At 52.5% G+C, this 19,198-nt stretch overlaps 2 protein-coding genes across 2 annotated transcripts in view; one reads left to right on the top strand and one right to left on the bottom strand.

Annotated features, from left to right (window-relative positions):
* Positions 1-19,198, bottom strand: part of DNAJC17 (DnaJ heat shock protein family (Hsp40) member C17) — a 32,908-nt gene that overhangs the window by 683 nt on the left and 13,027 nt on the right. Inside the window, exons 2-10 of the mRNA XM_004578171.3 lie at positions 12,140-12,209; positions 11,501-11,559; positions 11,192-11,279; positions 9,686-9,768; positions 9,358-9,454; positions 8,943-8,986; positions 8,625-8,702; positions 4,865-4,945; positions 4,316-4,423 (exon numbers count right to left, since the gene is read on the bottom strand). Of these exons, the coding sequence (XP_004578228.2) occupies positions 4,316-4,423; positions 4,865-4,945; positions 8,625-8,702; positions 8,943-8,986; positions 9,358-9,454; positions 9,686-9,768; positions 11,192-11,279; positions 11,501-11,559; positions 12,140-12,209 (708 nt within the window). The remainder of the gene's footprint in view (positions 1-4,315; positions 4,424-4,864; positions 4,946-8,624; positions 8,703-8,942; positions 8,987-9,357; positions 9,455-9,685; positions 9,769-11,191; positions 11,280-11,500; positions 11,560-12,139; positions 12,210-19,198) is intronic.
* C6H15orf62 (chromosome 6 C15orf62 homolog) lies at positions 1,123-2,085 on the top strand. Its single transcript, XM_004578170.2, has 2 exons — positions 1,123-1,303; positions 1,376-2,085. The coding sequence occupies exon 2, from the start codon at positions 1,561-1,563 to the stop codon at positions 2,083-2,085; it is 525 nt and encodes a 174-aa protein (XP_004578227.1). The 5' UTR covers positions 1,123-1,303; positions 1,376-1,560.

Raw genomic sequence — 19,198 nt, 5'->3', positions numbered from 1 at the left:
TGGCCCGATCCTAGGAGAAATGCCAGTGGAAGGCCCACCTGCCTTCTGAAACAAACACTAGGACTCTTTTTCTGACCTTGCTAACCCTGTGCAGGGGATTAAGGAGTGCTGTATTTTAACAATCAAAAGAATAACAAACAGTTACCTCCCTGGGTCTGGGCTGTGGCCCGGAGGCCTGATAAGGTCTGCAATGCACAGCAAATCCTGTCCTTGTTCCCTGGGTGGCAATCATGTGGTCCTGAGGCTTCCTAGAGCAGTGTGAGTCCACCCATGCCAGCAGAAGCAAGACAGGGCAGGGACTGGGAGACGCTGGGCCGTATACCGTGACATCTGATGTTGGCGTGCTGGCACAGAACAGCCAGGAGGATATTTTGGTGGCCAAGGAGGCAGGAAATGGGCAGGGAGTGGCAGGGGTGCAGAGGTGAGGCTCTAGCTAACTGGTTTGGGGTAAGGGGTGCGAAGAAACAGGAAGTGTTACTCAGCCCTCCCATCAGCCTAACCCACCGTTCCAGTCCTGGCCGTGGCTGCTGCCGGGAAAACAGCCCTCCAAGCAGGTGCACCTGCCTGGCCTGGCCCAGGGTGCTGCTGACGAAGCCTGCTCCCCTGCCCCAGTGAAGCCCAGCAGCAGGGGAGGAGGGCTGCTCACACAGAGGTACAGAGTGGAGGGAGGAGTCAGACGGGATGTCAGGCACTTCAGCATTATAGGTTTGGGGGCGGCTCTCCCTAACGCACCTCCTCCCCCAATTCCTGTGGCTCACTGCTGCTAATGAGTGCCTGTCACCAGCCCCCTGAGCTGAATCAGCAGCACCAGCCAGGGTCTCTCCCTTCCTCAACTGTTGTTCCACAAGCCTGCCTTTCAATTAGCTCCCACCTCCTTGGCTCCTCCCACCTCGACCCAAGGTGGGGCTGAAATGAGAAAGGAAGTGGCGTGGGCTGTCTCCAGAAGAATCTCAGGCGCTCCACTGCCCTGGGGTGTTGGTCAGACTGCTCCAATCCCTGCACACGGACTCCACTGCAATTACCTCTGAGCAGGAAACCAGCTTCCCACCTGACTGAGTCAGCTGTTAGAAGCACAAACACGGCCCACCGCCACACGCTGCCACAAACAGCCACTTGTCAGAGGCCCAGCCGCCAGCAGAGAGAGCACAGCCCTGCATTGCCTAACGCACAGCCAGCCAGAGACCGGACGAGCTCGGGCCCATCAGCTCCTGTCTGGGCAGGGAGCACCACGGCCGCCACCACCGCCACCCGAGAGATCCGACTCTGCCAACTCCGGCCCCAGCTCTGGCTCAGGCTCCAGCTCGTAAGTGCTGCTCCTTCCCTCGGGGTTTTTCCACTGCCTTATCAAGTAACCAGGCCACTCCTGCCCCTGCAGGAACTTTGGCTATTTTGCGGCCTAGGCCCACCCTCCGAGATGCTGGCCCAGGTCTGCAGAGCAGAACCCCTGAGGCACCTGCTTCTGGGCCACTAGGGCCACCTCCCAGAGCCCCGCATGGTCACCAGCCGCTCCTGAGTGCAGGGCTGCTGGGTGCCAGGCCTGTCTGCCGGCTCCTGGGGTCCATGGAGACCTGGCGGAAAGGCTCGTTCCGAAACGCCTCCTTCTTCAAGCGGCTGACCCTGGGGCGGCCCCGGCGACTCCAGCGACAGGGAAGTGTGCTCAGCCAGGCCAGCACAGCTGGCGGGGACCACGAGGAGTACAGCAACCGGGAGGTCATCCGGGAGCTGCGAGGGAGGCCAGATGGCCGGCGCCTGCCGCTGTGGGGAGATGAGCAGCCCCGGGCCACCCTGCTGGCCCCACCCAAGCCCCCACGCCTCTACTGCGAGAGCTCCAGCTGCCCCAACATCTTGGAGCCTCCAGCTGCCTACACCACTGCCTACTCGGCCACCCTGCCCTCGGCGCTCTCCCTGGCAGGTCCTCTTCACCGATCATCAGAGGACCTTGTGGACACTCCCCGCTTCCAGCGACCACCAGTTCCAGACCTCAGCGACCCCTTTTTCTCCTTCAAAGTGGACCTGGGGGTTTCACTCCTTGAAGAAATCCTACAGCTGCTGAGGGAGCAATTCCCCAGTGAGCCCAGTTTCTGAGTAGAGCGCGCGGGACCAAGCCGGGGGGATTAGAGGGGTGAGAGGCTGCGGATGCAGGAAATTAGCGGGTAGCTGTGGTTAAGAAGGCCAGGGTGCAAGTGGATGGTCATGGCTGCCCCGGAGATCCTGGGGTCTCTCAGGTCAGCCCCCCATGAGACACAGAGGCAAGTGGCAAAAGGGGAGGGGGCACTTCCTGGTAGTAACCCAGAAGGAAGCTGGCGAGGTCAGCAAAGGCGGGCCACACCCTGCAACCACAGGAACCCGGTAGACCTGCCTGGGGCAAGTCGGAGGATGAGAAGACAGAGGACCCAAACTGGGCAGAACCCACTGTGCCACGCTCCAGCTCCCTCTGAAGCCACTGTCTCTGGCGAAACTGGTGGGGCCCAGGGTAAGGCAGGGTGTGGGAGAGAGAGGCTGAGAGGAGAGGGGAGGTGAGCCTGACTGTCTCCGTGGTGGCCCCTTGCTCCATCTGGCTGTGGAGATTCATTGAAATGAAATAAAATATAAAACTCAGTTTCTGGTCCTGCATTTCAAACATCCAGCAAGCACAGTGATGAGTGGCTGCTACACGAGGGAATGCGGGAAGGATGGGAGCATCCTGGGACTACCCTGGCCCCCTGCCTGGAGCCCTCAGTGCCATCTACCAGGGAGAAGCTTCTAGGGAATACAAAACAAGAGAGGCCAAGAGGGACATGAAGGACAATTCAAGAAAAAGCTCAGAAAGGATGGCGTGCAGCCAGGGGGACAGGAGAGCAGCAATTCGCCAACACTGCTGTCCACCGCAGTCCCTGGTGCCAAGGAACGCAATGGTAGGCAGCAGCAGCCAGGGGCACGGCTGGGCTACATGAGCAGGTGCTTTGGGGAATTTCCAGAATTAACTGGCAATGAAGCTCTTGGGAACTGCAACCAGAGAGCAGTAGATCTTCCTAGACACAGGAAGGATAGACTTGGGTGAGATGCTAACCCCGAGGAGCAAGAGCTGGCCTCCTTGGCCTGCCTCCAGGGCCCTCCTCCAGCACTAGGGAGCTGTGCCCAGCTGGAACCTCCACCTGCCAACTGGGTCAAGGCCGCAGGAGGTGCTCCGGCCTCACCCTATGGTCTGACCAGGGCACTATGGTTCTGACTCCCAGGCTTCTGCACCTGCCAATGGAGTCAAGGTCACAGGAGGTTCTATGGCCTCACCCCATGGTCTGACTGGTATGCTGTGGTTCTGACACTGAGGCCTCTCCAAGTGTGGTAGAGGGGAGGGCAAGCTATGACATGCCACCTCCATGGGCCACATTTGCAGCCTTCCCTGTCCCCCTCCTGGGCCCAGGTGCCAGGTGTAAGGCTCTCCTTACATCTGGCTTGAGGAGCCAAGAAATAACCCGCTCTGTTGTTTGAGGCTGTGGGGTGCTGGGCCTCGGGCAGAGGGTGACAAGGTCTCATAGCTCATGGGCTCATGGCTAATGTTCCTCCCTGTTAAGGGTCTGAGACACACCCTCACGAGCACTGGACAGCAGGGTAGCATGGCAGAGGGTCAACTAAGCAGCTCTCCTGCCAACCCAGCAAGAGGACAGACCGGGCCCGTAGGCCACTCCAGGGAAGGAAGAGCCAGGCTGAGGCTCATGCCCCCTGAATAATGTGCCCTGCCTAGGTGGCGGTGGGGCAGCCAAGAGCCCTATAGGCCCAACCACCACATTCAGACGAGGAAAGGCCAGGGCCGTACAGTGCCCCTCACAGACGCCTGTGGGCAGAGAGCCTGCAGGGACCTCAGGTCACCCAGACGGCCTGTCCATACTCAGGCTGTCCATACTCAGGCTGTGGGCCAGTGATGCCCAGGACACCAGGCAATTTAGAAGAGGAGCCAGTGCTGCAGCAGGTCCCTGTTAGCACGACCACGCTCACACCAGGGACACTGCCATGCTGGGAAAGAGTGCAGCTGCTGCAGGCACCTGTCCTATACTGCAGCTGTGTCCCTCCACAAGCAAAGCCAGCAGATCCCACTGGGTGAGAACGAGAGCCCTGCCAGGAGCCCAGATGTGTAGGGAAAGCAAATCCCACGTCACCCCTCTAGTTCAGGCCCCAGGGTCTTCAGAGGCCCACCCAAACCACAGTCCCTACTCAGGCTGGCAACCAGAAAGTCCCACCCTGCTCCTGTATTTGGACACACAGTGACCCCCAGAGGAGCCCCACAGGAATAGGGCCCCAAGCCTTAACAAGCCCAGCCGGGCAAGGTCCGTCTGCTTACCTTTGGCAGTCCTGAGTGGCCAGGGCCCACTTCAACTGGCTGTCCCTCCAACCAAGAGATCTTCAGCGGGTTATCAACCAGGCCCACTTCATTCTGCACAGCCAGCTCCTGCAAACACAGCATTCGGTCCTAGTCCCACCATCAAGCTGGGCACCATGCGGCTCTCCCGCTCCTCCAGCATTCTAGCCCTCCCAGCAGAGCCGAACGCCTCCACCACCTGTGCTGGAGCCCTCCTCCTGCTCAGGGGATGCAGTGGGGCTGATGCATCTTCTGGTCTGGGGGAGTGAGGACCACCAAGGCTGGGAAGGAGGACTTAGGGCCCAGAGCCCAGATGGGTGTGCAACTGAGAGCATGGAATCGGCTGTCCAGAACCAAGAGGCCCTTAGTACTTGGCTTTATCCCTAAGTACCCTGCTGACCACTCTGGCAGTCAGGGTCTCTGGGGCAGCCTTGGCCCTATACTGGCCTGGAGATCCCCTGGGAGTAAGCCCACGGAATGGGGCAGCTGTCCTGGAAGGACAAGTTTCTGGGGGCCTCCTGCAGCACTCACCGCGGCCTTGACAGTTGCAAACTCCACCACGGCTGTGCCTGGCCTCTTACTGGAAAGCACCAGGTTGAGAACTTCACCATGCTGTTGGGGCAAAGGGGTTCCATTCAAGATTTCTAAGCCAACAACACGGCTCGACCATTAGCATGGCTCCGCGGACACCAGCGAGCAATACCTGGGATGCCCACAGTAGCACTTGTTAGCACTTATAGCCGGGAATAACTTCCCATTGCTGGACAGAGCAGACATGGGATTTTTTTTTTTTGAAAGATTTTATTATTATTGGAAAGCCGGATATACAGAGAGGAGGAGAGACAGAGAGGAAGATCTTCAATCCGATGTTTCACTCCCCAAGTGAGCCGCAACAGGTCGGTGCGTGCCAATCCGATGCCGGGAACCAGGAACCTCTTCCGGGTCTCCCATGCGGGTGTGTTGGGAGCACTGCACAAGTGCCCTGCTCTAAAATAATGACTGGTTCAAGGCCAGAAGGCAGCAGGAAGACAGGAGGTCACAGGTGAGGCGGATCTGCCTCCTTTCCAGGGCCTGGCCAGTCAGGTAGCACCCAGTGGACCCACGGGAATGCAAGTGATGGGAGTGAGAGCTGAAATTGCTATGGCAATAAGTATAGTTATTGTTATTTTATAGGCTAGCCTGTTTTGCAATTTTTTGGAGCATAGAAAATGTAGCTGTTTCAGCCGCTTTTATAATTTTTAGCTAGAGGAATTAAGGATGCTTTTATTAAAGAAAAATGTTTTTGATTATTGTTTTATTTATGGGGTTGCAAGGTCTATAGTTGTAGGGGGATTTAATATTTGTAATTTTTGTTTTTAGATTTATATTTTTTCCCTTGTAAACTATTTTCCCATTGAATAATGGGCAAGTTGTAAAAATAGAAATGTGGTAGGAATGTACTACTGATTAGCAGGTAATCGCATGTGCCTTGGCCTTGGAGTCCTGGCTGCTGCTCCATGGCTACTGTTGAAGAATGAATAATGGCTTGCTTTGAAGAATATGAATACAGTGTTTTAAAGAATTATCTCTGGGGACACCTGCTTAGCCTTGAAGTGCGGACAGAGTGACCGAATGTCTGTACATGCCCCCTTAGTCTTGAAGTAAAAAAATAGAATAATTAGTTGCTTGTGCAGAAGCTTGTGAGGTTTTGAGTAAATAAAAAGGACAGTTTTTTCTTGGGCTGTTGTGAGAACGCATCAAGTGTCAGTGTCTGTGTCTTTCTTTATCGCCGACTCCACGCACCCTTCCCGAGCTCTGAACTCTCGGCTGGAGCTGGACTCCGGCACGGGTGCAGGGTTCCAAAGCTTTGGGCCGTCCTCGACTGCTTTCCCAGGCCACAAGCAGGGAGCTAGATGGGAAGTGGAGCTTCCGGGATTAGAACCGGCGCCCATATGGGATCCCAGGGCATTCAAGGCGAGGACTTTAGCTGCTAGGCCACACCACCGGGCCCGAGATGGGATTGTTTTTAAAGATTTATTTATTTAGGGCCTGTGTGGCAGCCTAGTGGCTAAAACCTCGCCTTGCATGCGCCAGGATCCCATAAGGACGCCAGTTCGTACCCCGGTTGCTTCACTTCCCCCTTCCAGCTCCCTGCCTGTGGCCTGGGAAAGCAGTAGAGGATGGTCCAAGGCCTTGGAACCCTGCACCCACGTGAAAGACCCAGAGGAAGCTCCTGGCTCCTGATTTTGAATAAGCTCAGCTCCGGACATTGCAGCCATCTGGGGAGTGAACCAGTGGAAGGAGGATCTTCCTCTCCATCTCTCATCTCTGTAAATATGACTTTCAAATAAAAAAAAATTAAATAAATCTACAAACAAACAAGCCAGATTTATTTATTTGGCCCAGCACAGTAGCAGAGAGGCTAAAGTGCTCAGCCTGCATGTGCCAGGATCCCATATGGGCACTGGTTCACATCCCAGCAGCTCCACTTACCTTCCAGCTCTCTGCTTGTGGCCTGGGACAGCAGTAGAGGATGGCCCAAAGCCTTGGGATCCTGCACCCATACGGGAGACTCGGAAGAAGCTCCTGGCTCCTGGCTTCAGCTCAGCTCAGCTCCAGCCGTTGTAGCCACTTGGGGAGTGATCAGCGGACAAAGGATCTTTCTACACCACCAGGACTCTCTGTCTTTCCTTCCCTATAAGTCTGACTTTCCAGTAAAAATGAATAAATAAATAAAAATAAATCTTAAAATTTGAAAGTCAGGGTCACAGAGAGAGAAAGGAAGAGACAGAGAGATTCCATCCATTGGTTCACTCCCTGATAGCCACAATGGCCAGGTTTGGACCAAGCCAAAGCAAAGAGGCAGAAGCTTCATTTGGGTCTCCCATGTGGGTGAGAAGGGACACCTTCTACTTCCTTACCCAGGCCACTAGCAGGCAGCCAGACTGCAGTGAAGCAGCCAGGATATAAATCAGTGTCTATGGGATGCCAGCATCACAGGCGGTAGTCATACCTGCTATGCCACAATTCCAGCTCCAGGAAAAAATTTTTAAAAATTCCTTTCTTGGGCCGGGCAGTGTGGCCTAGCGGCTAAAGTCCTCGCCTTGAACGCCCCGGGATCCCATATGGGTGCTGGTTCTAATCCTGGCAGCTCCACTTCCCATCTAGCTCCCTGCTTGAGGCCTGGGAAGACAGTCGAGGACGGCCCAAGGACTTGGAACCCTGCACCCGTGTGGGAGACCTGGAAGAGGTTCCAGGTTCCCGGCTTCGGATCGGCGTGCACTGGCCGTTGCGGCTCACTTGGGGAGTGAATCATCGGATGGAAGATCTTCCTCTCTGTCTCTCCTCCTCTCTGTATATCTGACTGTAATAAAGTGAATAAATCTTTAAAAAAAAAAAAATTCCTTTCTTGTCCAATTTGAGAGGCAGGAAGGGAGAGCTCCCTTCCGTTGGTGCACTCTAGATGCCCACAATGACTGGACCAAGTTGAATATAAAGCCAGAGACTAGGCCTACACATACCTTCTGTCTCTCACAAGGCCAATGTTACCAGGAGCTGGAGTCAGCCAGAGCAAGGGTCTGCACCCAGGTACTCTGACATGGGCTACAGGCACCTTCACTAGTGTCTTAACTGCGATGCTTAACACCTGTCCCACACAGATCCTCTGTCCCTCAGCCAAGGAGAACAAAGGCAACACGGAGAACCTAGACTGGCATCTTGGCACAGTTGCCTCAGCTGCCAGAGGAGGTAGAGGATGGGGCTTTCGCACCAAACAAATCAAGCCCTCAGCTTCTAAGGGGGGCGAGGGTGGGACGGAGGCAATGAAGGATGAACCGGGCCAGAGGGGTACACAGCAAGGCAAATGACAGAAAGACGGGTGGCGGTGCAGTAGCTTAGCAGCTAAACTCCTTGCCTTGAAAGCGCTGGGATCCCATATGGGCACTGGTTCTAACCCCGGCAGCCCTGCTTCCCACCCAGTTCCCTGCTTGTGGCTTGGGAAAGCAGTCGAGGATGGTCCAAAGCCTTGGAACCCTACACCAACCAGCATGGGAGACCTGAAAGAGGCACTGGGCTCCTGGCTTCGGATTGTCTCAGCTGTAGCCACTGTGGCAGCTAGGGAAGTAAATCAGCAGACAGAAGATCTTCCTCTCTGTCTTTCCTACTCTCTCTATATCTGACTTTCCAATAAAAATAAATAAATAAACAAACCTGGAAAAAAAGAAAGGAAAAAGAAAGGCGGAGCAGACAGAGGCCTCAGCTGCGTTGAGCTGCAGACTGAGGCTGGGACAGGGAGGGAGTTGTCAGGGCAGACCTTTTGCAAAAGCTGCAGGAGAATGTCTCTGGTGTAGCCGCCATGGGACTCGTCCTCCTTCTTGCACTTCCATTTCAGCTGAAAAGACAACACTGCTCAGCAGGGACCCACAGCTCAACACTAGCAGACCCTCCGCAGCCCAAAGTGCCTGGAACCTGCGGAGCACCACCAAAGCCCAGCTGTACCCCTGAACACCAAGGGCCAGCCAATCCATAACCCTTCTTGCCGTCTCAGGACTGGGGGAACGGATGTGGGGCTTGGCTCCAAGGCAGCCCTCGGAAGTAGCAGGGGGTGGCCCACAGGTCCTGCCCCACTCACCTTCAGTTTGGGGGTTCCTTGGGCTTCACCACCTTCAGCCTTTCCTAGAAATGGTGCAGAAAGATGAAAAGTAGAACATACAGGAGGGGTGCTCTCAAAGGACAGGCAGGCCAGAGCCAGAGGGGCCAGAAGAACTGCGCACGAGGAGGCTGGAGGGGAAGGGGGTGCACCCCACGCCAGGGCGCTGTGGCCGGCCACCTCCTGAGGATCACCTGTTAGCACTATCCATGTGGAGGGCCAGGAGTGCCTCGTAGGAGTGGTAGTTACAAGAGGCCCCTGAGGAGCCAGAGGGAGAAAGGGCGGGGTGGGGGTACACGGCAGCGCTGCAGTGCTGCGGCGGCTCCTGGGGTCCCAGCAGCTCACCCAAGCAGCAGCATGGCCACTGTGCCGGGACACGGGTGTGGGGCGCTCGTACCTCTCAACCTCTGCTCCCTCTCCTGGCGCAGCCGCTCCTGGATCAGCCTCTGCTCCTTTTCTAGCAGCCGGGAGCCTTCTTCTCGGAGGCGTTCAATCTGTGGGGGAGTGGGGTGGAGGAGAGTGGGAGTATGGGAGGGTGACCCTGCCACGCAGACCTCAGCCCAGGCTGCTCACCTGTAAAGATCCCAGGGAAGCACCATCTATAAGCCAGGACAATGTGTGGGTGGGACCAAGCACCTCCCAGCCTCTGAGAAAGGTAAAAAAGCAGATCCTTCTCGCCACACCAGCCACTCCCACCCCTTGTGCCAGGGCGCCTAGACACACACCTCTTGCTCGAGTGTCCTGGTGCTATGGCTCTTATTCTCCTCATCGCGCTGGGCCTGTGCCTGCCGCTCCCGGGCCTCCAGGTCTAGACACAAGGGTTGAAAGAGCCAGTTGCTGACCTGCTCAGTGCTTTCCCGGCCACAGCCCAGCCCAGCCCTGGATGCTCCCCTAGCCTCGTGCAGGAGGAGGCTGTACACGGATTTCATCCCTCCCTCAGAGCCCCATTCACCCTCCTCCAGGCCATTCCCACGGAGCGTCCCAGGCCAGAGGAAGGACAGCCCAGCAGAGTTTGGCGGAGAGGTGAGGACTAGAGGAACAAGAACGGCTCATGCTGACCAGGCAGGTCCTCTCAGTGGACAGGGTGCAGGTGGGTGCTTACGTCAGCGGCTTGGGGCGGTGGGTAAGGAATACCAGTGGGCAGAACTGCTGGCCTCCACTCCTGCCGACTTGCATCACAGCCTGAGCAGAAGCCTTGCCCTGGCTCTGTGTCATTTCCCACTGCTGAGCTCAGGTTCTCGATGTCTCCCCCTTCACCCCTGACTCACCTTCAAGCCTCCCTGCAAGCCTGGCTACAGGGGTTCCTATAGGGATAAGCAGATGGAAAGAGGGTAGTCCCGAAAGGCCTGGAGCCCCACCCCCAGCCCCTGACACCTTCTCAGGGAAGCTTGCTGGGGAGGCCTGGTGCTAGCTGGGACTGCTTCTCTCAGGCCTGGGGCTCATTTCTTTCCTTTCTGCTATTTCAAACTTTTTTTTTATTATTAGAGAAATGGATATATTGGGAAGGTATATGCATGCACATGCATGTACTAAAATATACAGATTTAGCAAGAGCGGAAGAAAAATGTGTAAATGAGGCCAGTGCTGTGGTGTAGTGCATAAAACCACTGCTTGCAGCATCACATCCCACATGGACACTGGTTCAAGTCCCGACTGTTTCACTTCCAATCCAGCTCCCTGCATGTGGCCTGGAAACCCAGCAGAAGATGACCCAAGTAGCGGGTCCCTGTCACCTAGTGTGAAACTTGGAAGAAGCTCAAAAAGTTCCTGGTTCCTGGATTCAGACCAGAGCAGCTCCAGTTACTGCTGCCATTTTTGGACAGTGAACCAATAGATGGAAAATTCTCATTCTCTCCTTCCTCTCTGTAACTCTTTCAAATAAAAATGCATGATTTTTTTTGGGGGGGGGCATGGGGAATGACGTCACCAGTCCTACACCCCAGGAGTTTATACCAACTCTATCTAGCAGGTTCTCAGACTTCCGGTGCCCCAGCGTCTCTGCCCATAAAGACGGGTTGATTGTGCCCACCCCCTTGGGTAGCTGTGATAATTAAAGGCGTCAATACAGCTCTTGTCACAGGCACAGCCAATGGTCAGTCTGGTCATTATTATTGTCCCTGACAGTGTCTTAAGGATCCAGCCTTTCAGACCAGAGTCTGGCCCTGTGTCTTGGAGGTGCGCTTCAGAAGAGGGGGGAGGGTGGCGGCTGCCCGGGGTGCCCGCTCACCTACCAAGCTTCATTTGCTTCCTTTTCTCATCAAGCTTCTGGGTCCTCTCGGCTTCCCGCTTCCTGGCTGTCCTGACTTTGTCATAGGCGGCCTGGTAGGACAGAGGGGCACACGGCGGCAAGTCAGAGAAGAACAGAACCCAGCAATCTCTCGGGCCCTGTGTTCTAGGCCCAGGGCTGCTGAGGCAACAGCCCAGTGACCCGGGCTTAGCGGGCCAAGACTGTGCCACAAGGGAGGTGTAGGGGGTGAAGACTAATGGGCAGCACAATCTCTATCCACGAGGGCAATTCAGATGAAAAAAGATGTGCTTACCCTAGCTGCGGCATCGGTCAGTACTTCCAAGGCCTGGGAGAGCTGGTGGAAGAGTTCAGCTGTACAAGGAGAAAATCGTGGTTATACTTGTGATAGTATACTCCTTCAAAATACCACTCCAAGGGCAGGCGTCTTGTGGGGCTGAGTGGGATCTCAGCATCCTATATGGGAGTGCCCAGCCTCACGTCTGAGCTCTGCTCCCTAGCCAGCTTTCTGCTGACATGCACCCTGGGTAGCCCTGGTGATGGCTCAGGTAGCTGGCTGGGTCTCCCTGTGGGAGATCTGGGTTGTGTTTCTGGGTTCCGGCTTAGGCTTGGCCCAGTGCCAACCACTGCAGATATTTGGAGATTGAACCAGTACCTGGGACCTCTCTCTCTTTCTCTGTTTCTCAACTAAATAAACAATTTTGCTTTACGAGGCAATTCTGCAAAGCAACACAATGTTAGAAAAGCCAACATCAGATGACCGGCCAGCAGGGAAAGGTGAACACATAGCCACAGACTAAAGCCCCAAACGTGCAAACTGAAGCCCTGGAGCCCCCTGCCCGGAGCTATGCTGTGGGTACCTACCTGTGGACTGGGAAAGGAAGTCCCCAGGTGAGCAAGTCTCTGTTTCCCCAGGGCCTTAGGAGAGTCTCACCTGCTTTAGGATTGTTGGGATTTTTGTCTGGGTGGCAGGAGAGGGCCTTCTGCCGGTATGCCTTCTTCACCTATAAGAGACAGACCACGGCACTGCTCACCCTCACTCAGGCACAACAGGAAGACCTTGCTGAAGCAATCGGGGAAACCTGAGACCCACGTAAGACAGAGGTAGCTGGATCCCAGTTCATAGCCACTGTGTGGGTCTACAGTGAGGGAGGCAGATCAATCCAACTTCCTGCTAATGCACCAGGGTAGTGCTCCAGGTACTTGGGCCCCGGTCACCCACATGGGAGACCTGCATATTTTCCTCGCTCCTGACGTCAGTTTGGCTATTGCAACATTTAGGGAGTGAACAAGTGGATGGGAGAGATCTTCCTGTCTCTCCTCCCTCACAGATCTTTTAGGTATTTTAAGAACTTAAAAAAAAAAAAAAGAAAAGATTGGGATAGCGGATCAGCTAAGGTCCTCGCCTTGAACGCCCGGGATCCCATATAAGTGCTGGTTCTAATCCCGGTGGCCCCACTTTCCATTCAGCTCCCTGCCTGTGGCCTGGCAAAGCAGCCGAGGATGGCCCAAGACTTTGGGACCCTGCACCTGCGTGGGAGACCCGGAGGAGGCTCCTGGCTTCAGATTGGCTCAGCTCCAGCCGTTGCGGCTGCTTGGGGAGTGAACCATTGGACAGAAGATCTTCCTCTCTGTATATCCACCTTTCTTATTAAAAATAAATAAATCTTTACAAGAAAAGATTTATTTATTTGAAAGCCAGAATGACAGAGAAAGAGAGGACAAGGGAAAGGAGAGAGAAAGATATTTCATCTACCGGTTCATTCTCCAAATGGCTGCAGTGGTTGGCACTTTGCCAAGCCAAAGCCAAGGGCTGGAACTCCGTCTGGGTGGCAGGGGCCCAAGCACCTGGACCATCTTCTGCTGCCTTCCCAGGTACAGTAGCAGGAAGCTGGATCTCAAGTAGAGCAGCTGAGACTCAAACTGGTGCTCACATGGTGTGCTGATGTCATGGGTGCCATCATGGTGCCAGCCCCAAGAAGTTTTTTTCTTTTTTTTTTTTTTAAACAAAAGCCTGACTTTTTAAAAAAGAATGATTTACTTTTATTGGAAAGGCAGATTTACAGAGAGAAGGAGAGATAGAGAGAAAGCTCTTCCATCCGCTTGTTCACTCCCCAAGTGGCCACAATGGCCAGAACTGAGTCGATCTGAAGCCAGGAGTCAGAAGCTTCTTCAGACCCATGTGGGTGCAGGGTCCCAAGGCTTTCCTAGGCCACAAGCAGGAAAAGTGGAGCAGCCAGGACATGAACCAGCATCCATCATGGAATCCTGGTGTTGGCAAGGCAAACCATTGTCCTGGGCCAAAAACCTGATATTTCTCATTGTAAAAATATTCTTAGGGCCTGTGCTGCAGTACAGTGGGTAAAACCACCATCTGTAGAGCTAATATCCCATATGGGCATATGGTTTAGGTCCTGACTGCTCCACTTCCCAGCCAACATGCTGTTAATCTGCCTGGGAAAGCAGGGCAGGAGGAGCCTGCACTGGTGTGGGAGACTCAGAAGAATCTCCTGACTTCCGGCTGCAGCCCTGCTCAGTCCTGGCCATTGCAGCCTTTTGGGCAGTCAATCAGTGGACAGGCAATCTCTCTCACTGCAAGTGCCTCTCAAATAACTAAGCAAGTAAAATTAAAAGAAAAAGATTTTTTAAGAAATATATATTCTTATTACAATGCAAAACCTAGCCACCAAGCTGCTTCCCAATTCAGCTGTGGAGCTGAACAGACAACAGAACCCCAGGCTCCGCCCCCAGCTTCCGCAGGCCTCTGCCCTCCCACTGGGCTCTGAGCAGGTACCTGCTGCCCCACCCCTAGAGGGCCTGCTAAGCAGATTGGCCTCCCTGGCTTCTAGAAGAAACACTTCCGCTTTCAATTGTGCCAACCAAATTAGGGCCTTCAAGAGCAAGCGGCCAACACCCCACCTAGTCCTGGAACTTTGGAGGCATGCTGCCACCTGCTGGGCCACGACCGGCAGCACAGCCTCACCTGCCACTCCAGTAGTCCCGCCCTCCAGCCTGAGCAGGAGGCTTTGGGACACTAGCACACTCGCTGCCCTGCCCCAAGCCCCAAATGCCCCATCCCACCCATCCCAACCCTTCTCTGCTTCATGGTCCAGAATTAATCATGGGGAGAGGAGGGAGGTTAGCCTGAGCTGTCAAGATCACCTTCACTCCAGCCCCATCACTTTCTCCCCTCTGCTCTTTTCCCTCTCCCATCATGAACCCAGCTTCATTTCATTTTCAACTAAGCTTTATTAAATACTTTTCCATTGTAGGACTGTTTGTTTTTATTAAAATGATTTATTTATTTGAAAGGCAGAGTTACAGAAAGAGAGGGAGAGGGAGACCCTGTACTCAGTGCTGGTTTACCGTCCCCAAATGGCAACAACAGGCACAAGTCAGCAGCCTAGAACTCCATCCGAGTCTCCCATGTGGGCGGCAGGGGCCCAAGTACTTGGGCCACCTTCTGCTGCTTTTCCAGGTGTATTACCAGGGAGTTTGATCAGAAGTGGAGCAACTGGGACCCGAATGGGTACTTATATAAGATGCTGGTATTGCAGGCAGCTGCTTAACTTGCTACACCACACACTGGCTCCTCTGCTTTTTTAATGAGTAGTGGCATATCAGACTAATCATCCGACTGTGGTGTCGGCATCCCATATGGGACAGGTTGGGCTCTCAGCTGCTTCTGTTCCAATCCAACTCTGTTAACAGCCTGGGAAAGCAGAGAGAGATGACCCACGTCCTTGAGTTCCTTTACCCTTGTGGGAGACCTGGAAGAAGCTCCTGGATCCCAGCTTTGGACCAGCCCAGCTCTGGCTGTTGCAGCCAACTGGGGAATGAACCAAAGAATGGAAGATATCTCTCTCCTTCCCCTGTCCCCGTCTCTTCCCTCTCTCTCTGTAACTCTGGCTTTCCAGTAAAATAAATCTTTAAAAAATAAGTGAAACAAGATGAATTATACACAAGGAAGAAGTTAGGAAGTTGATGCCGTGATCGTCTCCACCTCCCAAGCTCTCACATCAGAGTTCTGACATCAGCTGGATGGTGGGTTTCCTCCTAACCACTTCTCCTTGAGCATTCCAACAAATGATGGAAGCCCAGGGGGTGTTTCTGCACCTGGCTCTCTAGCTCAGCCCCTCTGCTCCCAAATCGATTTAGTAGTGCCCTCTCTGAGATGGATTAGGAAACAGGCAGGATGGGCATGCATGTACCTCCCAGGCCGCCCATCTCCCCCTACCTAAGGTTCATAGCCTTGACCTGCACACCGAACTTTCTCAGGACCAGCATTAGTAGATGTGTCCTACTGACGCAGGGGACGTGGGGGAGACTTCTCCTTTGGTATCACGGGCTCTTTTCAAGTGGTTCCTAGGGCTGCCATCATCCCATATGAGTGTTAGTTCAAATCCTGGCAACTCCACTCTAGATTCTGCTCCCTGCTAATGCACCGTGGAAAGTGGCCAAAGACGGCCCAAGTGCTTGAGCCTGTCATCCACAGGGGAGGCTCAGCTGGAGTGCCAGACCCCCAGCTGCCATCTGAGAGTGAATGGAAGATGTCTCTTTTTCTCTATAATTCCACCTTTCAAATAAATGAAAAAAGAAATTTTTCCAGAAAGTTGAAATGGTTCCATCGACGTTCTTGGTGCATATGAGGGGGCAGTGAAGGGGAGGTGCACCCCTAAGGAAGTGGGACTGAGGGCCTGACGTAGGCGGGCCGGGGGATCTCCTGTCACTTTTTTGTTTGAGAAAATACTTGAGTTATACTCTGATGGGATGATGATAAATTTTGTGAGTTATATTTAATTTTACATGTTCTATATCAGAAAATTTATTTTCTGCTTAGAGAAACAAGACTACTCAGATCGATAAAATCAATTACATAACAATGGGGAAATAATCGACATATATCAATATGCTTCCTTATGGATTTTCCAGAATGGATGTATGTAATGCTCTTATCCTTTTCTCTGAAGCAAATGGAACAATTACACCCAGGTCACTTCTCCCCCCAGCACCACCTGTGACACCAGCATCCCATATGGACACTGATTCATATCCCAGCTGCTCTACTTCCGAGCCAGCTCCCTGCTAATGTGGAGGATGACCCCTGCACCCACCTGCTTTACCCAGATGGAGTTGAGCCCCAGGCTTCTGACATTAGCCTATTGCTGCTCTCTGGAGAGTGAACCAGCAGATGGAAGATGACTCAGTCTCTCTCTCTCTCTCCCTGTCTCTCTCATGCACTCTGTAAGTCTGACTTTCTAATAAATAAAATATTTTTTTAATGATTTAATTTCAAAGGTAGAGAGAGGGAGGAGAGAGCAAGCTCTTCCATCCACTGGAAATCTTTTTAAATCTTTTTTAAAAATATGATAAAGGTAGTCAGGTAATGATGCTGAAAATACATGAATTACTGTGATTGATAATGTATGTATGATTCATAAAACAGAGTGGGATCATTAGAAGAGAAAGTACCACAGTGCTAGTTCCGAGCAGGGCCACTGTGAGGACTTCCTGCACCCAGGGGAATAAACCAGCAGGGCTCACTTGTGATTTCCTAAGTCCAAAGAATTTGAACCTTGACATTTTCTTCTATAAAAATGCATGATCACTAGAGGCAGCAGGCAAAATCAATGGAATATGAATCTGGCAAGAAAGAAATGAGTTAAGTGTCAAAAAGCCCAATATGACACAAAAGTTGCTATTAAATTTTACTACATTAAGTGGAGAAAAAGATCTTCATCTCAAACAGCATTCTAAAGTAATTTCAGATATATAAAGGTAATAATTATTTCTTAAGATATTTTTTATTTTTATTGGAAAGTCAGATATACAGAGAGCAGGAGAGACAGAGAGGAAGATCTTCTCTCCAATGGTTCACTCCCCAAGTGACCGTAATGGCCGGTGTGCGCCGATCTGAAGCCAGGAGCCAGGAACTTCCTCTAGGTCTCCCACGTGGGTTTGGGTCCCAAGGCTTTGGGCCGTCCTCAACTGCTTTCCCAGGCCACAAGCAGGAAGCTGGATGGGAAGTGGAGTTGCCGGGATTAGAACAGGCTCCCATATGGGATCCTGGCGTGTTCAAGGTGAGGACTTTAGCTACTAGGCCATCGCACTCGGCCCTCAAGGTAATTATAAAAAACAAAACTAAGAATGATGGGCTTATGACTGTTTTTGAAGGACTATACTATTATAATAATATAGAGGAAACCAGTAGGGAGAGGAGAATTGGGGAGGGGAAAAGGAGAAGTCCCTGAGCCTATGGAACTGTATCATAAAATAAATTAAAAACAAACAAACAAACAAACCTAAAAGCTACTAACAGGGCCTAGCACAATGGCTCAATGGCTAAATTCTCACCTTGCATGTGCCAGGATCCTATATGGGTGCTGGTTCATGTCCTGGCTGCTCCACTTCCCTTCCAGCTCCCTGCTAATAGCCTGGGAAAGCAGTAGAGGATGACCCAAAGCCTTGGGATCCGGACCCTGCATGGGAGACCCAGAAGTTGTTCCTGGCTCCTGGTTTTGGATTGGCTTAGCTCTGGCCATTGCAGCTATTTGGAGAGTAAGCCAGCTTATGAAAGATCTTTCTGTCTCTCCTTGCATCTGATTTGCCTTTCCAATAAAAATAAATAAATCTTTAAAAATGAAATAAAATCTCCTTACAGAAAAAAACAGTGAGACTTAACTTTCTTTCAGCATGGGTATAAAATATGGGAAGAAATCACATACATATGTAAACATTCACATGCAATGAACAGATTGAACTAGGAAAATTTTGACAGCTTTTCTAAGTAAAACAATAACAAAATTAAAAGGCAGGGAAAACTGTGGATGGTGTGAATGCATAGCACACTAATCTACTGCTTTTGGTACCAGCTGGTTCATTTCCTGACTGTTCCACTTCTAATCCAGTTCCCTGCTATGGGCTCGGAAAGCACTGGGTGATGTTTTAAGTTCTTAGGCCCCTGAAACCAGTTGGGAGACCGGGAAGAAGCTTCTGGCTCCTGGCTTCAGACAGGCCCAGCTTCAGCTGTTGTGGCTATCTGGACAGTGACCCAGAAATGGAAGATTTTCTCTCTTTCCCCTCTCCCTCCCTCTTTCCTTTTCTTCCTCTCTCACTTGACCGGCATTCATAGCGGCTCACTTGGGGGTGAAACATCGGATGGGAGATCTTCCTCTCTGTCTCTCCTCCTCTCTGTATATCTGGCTTTCCAATAATAATAAAAAAAAATCTTTAAAAAAAAAAAGAAATATATGTTCGAATTCAGAATCTTCACATCTTAATAGCATGACGTTGGATAAACTATTATATCTCACTCAGCCTTCAGTTCTTTGAGTACAAAGTTGGAAAAATAAGCCCTTTACCTAACCCAGGAAGGTCTGCTGGAAATGCAATCAGTATCAGCTCTAACTCCTTCTGCCACCGCCCACTCTTGGAAAGGGGCTAAGAAGCCAGCCCAGCCCAGCCGGATGTCCATCTGCAGGGACTCCAGGGTTAGAGCTGGAACAAGTCAACTCAATTTGAATTCTCCAGCTGGACAGGCTGATTTTAAGCCCGCTGGGTGGGGGTGGCATGGGGGCCTGGGGACACGGGGGTTCGTGAATCCTACAAATCAACCCTTGGTTAGCCCCCAGGGTCTCTAGAACACTCTCATTCACAGAGTGAAAGGTCATGGGCAGGCATCCTGAGATGCTCCAGTATGGCTGTGAACTAAGACCTACGAATGCCGGTCAAGTGTGTCTGTCCTGATGAACTAGTTATCACTATATTTAGTTGCTACACCTGTCCTGGGCAGATCCCAGCCCTCAGTGGGTGCCAGCAAGGCCTGGCCAGCTTTGACTTTGAAGGAGTGGGCCTGAAGCTTGGTGCTTTGTGTTACAAACCGGATCCCCAGCTTCATCTAGTCCTCCTGGAGTGACGGCTGTCTGACGAGTCTCCCAGCATGTAAACACAACTCTCCTAATGCAAGCCTCTGATAAAGTTTCCAGTGGCAATA

This window comes from Ochotona princeps, chromosome 6, assembly GCF_030435755.1.
Source record: "Ochotona princeps isolate mOchPri1 chromosome 6, mOchPri1.hap1, whole genome shotgun sequence".
In the NCBI taxonomy this organism is placed as follows: Eukaryota; Metazoa; Chordata; class Mammalia; order Lagomorpha; family Ochotonidae; genus Ochotona; species Ochotona princeps.
The sequence above is the reverse complement of the archived record's forward strand: the minus strand, read 5'-3'. Positions and strand labels throughout refer to the sequence as shown.

Coding starts and splice junctions, on each gene's coding strand:
- C6H15orf62 (XM_004578170.2), top strand. CDS start 1,561: ATGGAGACCTGGCGGAAAGGCTCGTTCCGAAACGCCTCCTTCTTCAAG.